The 4347-nt window shown below is 36.4% G+C and overlaps 1 protein-coding gene across 1 annotated transcript; it reads left to right on the top strand.

Moving 5' to 3' along the window:
- Positions 1-236: 236 nt before the first annotated feature.
- On the top strand, positions 237-3506 carry LOC121253710 (cytokinin hydroxylase-like). The gene is made up of 4 exons (XM_041153720.1): positions 237-510; positions 910-1139; positions 2332-2949; positions 3081-3506. The coding sequence occupies exons 1-4, from the start codon at positions 237-239 to the stop codon at positions 3504-3506; spliced, it is 1548 nt and encodes a 515-aa protein (XP_041009654.1).
- Positions 3507-4347: the final 841 nt, after the last annotated feature.

The following is a 4347-nucleotide window of genomic DNA, read 5'->3' on the forward strand; positions in this document are numbered from 1 at the left end:
AAAGGGCGAATACAAATTAATAACTCTCAAAATCATGTTCAAATTAAACCTCTGTTCATCGATCGACGGTTCAAATTAAGCTCCGACATTCTTGAACCTCAATCTCTTCCTATAAATACCCGTTTCATTCTTGCTTATATTCACGAACACAAACAAGTCCGACATTATTAGTGCTTTGAGAGAGAAAGAAAGAGAGAGCTAGCATAAAGAAAGCGCTTTTAGAGAGAGAGAGAGAGATGGAGTTTCTCGAGCTTTCTAGCATAGCCATGGTGATGATTTTTCTCTCTGTGTCCGGGAGAATATTGTTTTCCTGTTGGATTAAACCAACCCTAGTGCATCAAAAGCTTCGGAGAAACGGATTTGGAGGTCCAACTCCAAGTTTTCCGTTGGGTAATATCACTGAGATGACTGAGAAGAACGGTGGTTCTTCATTGAGGTCCTCGAATATTACCCACCATGATATACACTCAATTGCTTTCCCCTACTTTGCACGATGGCAAAAGTTGCATGGTGAGCTCTATGATCTACATATATATATTATATATAGAGTTGAGAAAGTTTCGGAAAAGTCTTAACTAAAACAATTTAATGATCAGAAGATTGATAAAAAAAAAAAAAAAAAACATAAATATAATGCTTTCAATTCTGAACCATATTGATTTCATGTTTTATTCAACGATATTATATGAGTATTTTTATACAATTTTCATATGGAAATGATTAATGATACGATTGAATGGATACGGGAATTAAACATGCATGCATGCAAGGTACTACTAGCTAGTGGAATTCATCAACTATTCCTGCCAGAGAGGAATATATATATATATATATATATATATATATATATATATATATAGAGTGCTCATATGTGTATATAATGTGTATTATGTGTGTGTCGTACTGTAGGAAAAGTGTTCATGTACTGGGTGGGGACGGAGCCCTTTTTATACATAGCAGAGCCGGAGTTCCTGAAGAAAATGTCGGCAGAGGTGGTGGCAAAGAGTTGGGGAAAGCCCAATGTGTTCAGAAATGATAGAGACCCCATGTTTGGCAATGGTTTGATTATGAGTGAAGGTGATAACTGGGTTCGCCACCGCCATGTCATCACTCCCGCATTCCACCCAACCAACTTGAAGGTCTCTCTCTCTCTCTCTCTCTCTCTCTCTCTCTCACACACACACACACACACACACCAATATGGACAAGCTAGTAAATTGATTGGAAATAGAGAATACGTACACACGGTTTTGGTATTAACATTAGTACTTTGGCCCTTTTATATGGAATTAAAGAGATCTAAAGTACTAGTACTGTTTTTCGTAGAATCTAGAATTGAATTCCATATATGGTTTAACCCTAAAATTAAGGACAAGAATTCACAGACAAGTTTATTTTATGTAATGATTTTGTTCAAAATAAAGGAAAGAGAAATACATATATATAGGAGGGGTTGCAAGCCCAACAAACATCCAAAAACGGTACAGCGCAGTTGCTGGCAAAAATAAAAAAATAATCTTAAAATAGTTCAAAAAAAAAAAAAAAATGATCAAGTCTCATAGATGGCTGCGTGCCGACGAGGCAGTTGTTGATGCCGACAAGGGAACAACACGATCGATTTAGACTACGAAATAAACCCTACTAGATAATCGAAGGAAAAAACCCTAGATCAGTTGCAATAATTTAAAAAACTGAAAAAGAAAAGGCCGGAGAACACCAAAAATTAAACCAAAGCGGCCAACGGAGATCTGGGTGGCAAAGAGGAGCTGGAGCTCCTCCCCGGCCCCTATATTGGAGGAGGACACCGGAGTGGCTCAGGCAGCACTACTGCCGCCGTTGTTTGATCTTATGTGGGAGAAGCTGCATGTGCTGGGCACAAAGGGTTTTAGTTTCTTTCTTCCCCGCAAAAATTTTATTAAATCTGGTGTTAGAATGACCTTCTTTGTTACGACTACTATGCTAGCTATAATCTTTTATTTTTGATTTAGTATGTGAAGTCACTACTTATCTCAAAAGTTTAAGTTAATGAGAAAATGTAGATTTTATTATTTATTTTATATCAATCACGTGTGGTAGAGTATTTAATTAAATGGAATAGAGCGTAGAATTAGAATTCAAACTCAGGATTTCTATTCTGATATCATGTGAAATCATCACTTATCTAAAAAGTTTAAACTAATGAGAAGGGGTAGGTTTTACTATTTATTTATATCTTAACATGGTTGAGATGTTTTATTTAGCCAATTCCAAATTAATTACCTACTTCTAAATAATTTTTAACTTTTCAAATTAAATTTACTCTCTGAAACAATTGATCTTCTGGTTTTCTAGGTCATGGCTACGTTAATGGTAGAGTCCACCACTAGAATGCTTAATAAGTGGGCCACGCTCATCAATTCCGACAGACCGGAAATTGATGCTGAAAGAGAGATTACGACAACGGCTGGGATCATCATTGCTAAGACAAGCTTCGGAATGAGTTTCAGCAGTGGACAGGAAGTGTTGAAAAAATTAAGAGCCCTGCAAGTGACTCTCTTCAACTCTAACCGCTTCGTGGGGGTCCCTTTTAACAAAGTCTTGTGCCCTATGCAAAACCTAGAGGCCAAAATGCTGGGAAAAGAAATCGACCGACTGCTTTTAACAATCATAACTGAGAGAAAAAAATCGATTGAAGAGCAACGTCATCCTTCACAGGACTTGCTAGGAATGTTGCTTCAGGGGAGTCGTACTGTAGATGGCAATCCAGGGAAATCCTTAACAACACAGGAACTTGTCGATGAGTGCAAGACTTTCTTCTTTGGGGGACATGAGACGACAGCATTGGCAATCACTTGGACATTGCTACTTTTGGCAACGCATCCAGAGTGGCAGAATCAGTTGAGAGATGAGATTAGAGAAGTAGTTAAAGATAAAGAAATTGATGTCGATATGCTTGCGGGACTAAAGAAGGTACGATATATATATATATGTTCTTTTCGTGTCTTTCAATTAAATTGGATGCAAACTAATTATATATATATATATATATATATATATATATAAATGTTACAATGACTATTAATGTGTAAATAATAATGCAGATGGGATGGGTGATGAATGAGGTTCTTCGACTGTACCCATCAGCACCAAACGTACAAAGGCAAGCGAGAGGAGACATAGATGTAAATGGCCTGACAATTCCGAATGGTACCAACATATGGATCGACGTAGTGAGCATGCACCACGATCCGGCTGTGTGGGGAGAGGACGTGAACGAGTTCAAGCCTGAGAGGTTCAAGGATGACATATATGGTGGGTGCAAGCACAAGATGGGATACTTGCCTTTTGGTTTTGGGGGAAGAATGTGTATTGGTAGGAACTTGACGTTTCTGGAATACAAGATTGTCCTAACCCTAATTCTCTCTAGGTTTTCCTTTACTCTCTCCCCAGCCTATTCCCATTCTCCTTCTATTTTGCTCTCTCTTAGGCCTCGGTATGGGATGCCCATCATATTTAAACCCCTTTAGACCCTGCTAGCTAGCAGCTAGCTAGCTAGAGTACTACTTCGACTTAATTACCAACTCAACATATATATATACATATATATATATATATATGATCTATATTGTGTTATAGCAGTACTAGTACTTGCAGAATTATAATACATGCATTTGTACCCTCCAATAATATCATTAATATTACTGAAAGTCTGCTCATGATCAGTTTAGTATTAACTGCTTAATTCGACTTGTGTTAATATTCGTGATCTTACAATTTTTGGTGACTATAGTTGATAATTCAACTATTAATTATAAGTAGTACGTACTGAAGTTAAGCAGGTATCGAGATTAGTCTTTGATTGAGAATTAGCTTTATAAATTTGTTTATTTATTTATTTTTTAGTAAGGAAGTACTCATGAGGTACGGGAATTCAATCAATATCCGGGCCGGCCTCTGATCTCATACATGCATCCTAAAACAATAAATAACTTGTGATTGATAAGCAATATTAATATTTATGCAAACCCTAAAACATCTCGATTCCCAAAATGAAATATGGTTGTAATTGAGTTATTTCCCGATGCTTATTCTTAATCAGGAAAAATATTTAACTTGAGACTCAATTAAATTCACGGGCAAATATATATACATGATGATCAAAGTTAATTTCAGCATTTGACTGATCACAACAATTAACAAGGATCTTATAATAAACAGGATCATCTTATATAATATTATAAGTACTTATATATTTTCCTCTTTAATGTAAATTAATCATCTTCTTCTTCTTCTTCTTCTTTTTTTCTCAAACACGCGTTAACGTATGACTGGTTTGATGTCTAAAAGGTTGACATGCATGAGGTGCAC

This window comes from Juglans microcarpa x Juglans regia, chromosome 2S (genome assembly GCF_004785595.1).
Source record: "Juglans microcarpa x Juglans regia isolate MS1-56 chromosome 2S, Jm3101_v1.0, whole genome shotgun sequence".
Classification (NCBI taxonomy): Eukaryota; Viridiplantae; Streptophyta; class Magnoliopsida; order Fagales; family Juglandaceae; genus Juglans; species Juglans microcarpa x Juglans regia.

Bases quoted from the DNA above. Each gene is read 5' to 3' on its own strand.
- LOC121253710 (XM_041153720.1), top strand. From the start codon at position 237: ATGGAGTTTCTCGAGCTTTCTAGCATAGCCATGGTGATGATTTTTCTC. The intron at 511-909 runs GTGAGCTCTATG...GTCGTACTGTAG, and splicing joins ACGATGGCAAAAGTTGCATG to GAAAAGTGTTCATGTACTGG. The intron at 2,950-3,080 runs GTACGATATATA...ATAATAATGCAG, and splicing joins TGCTTGCGGGACTAAAGAAG to ATGGGATGGGTGATGAATGA.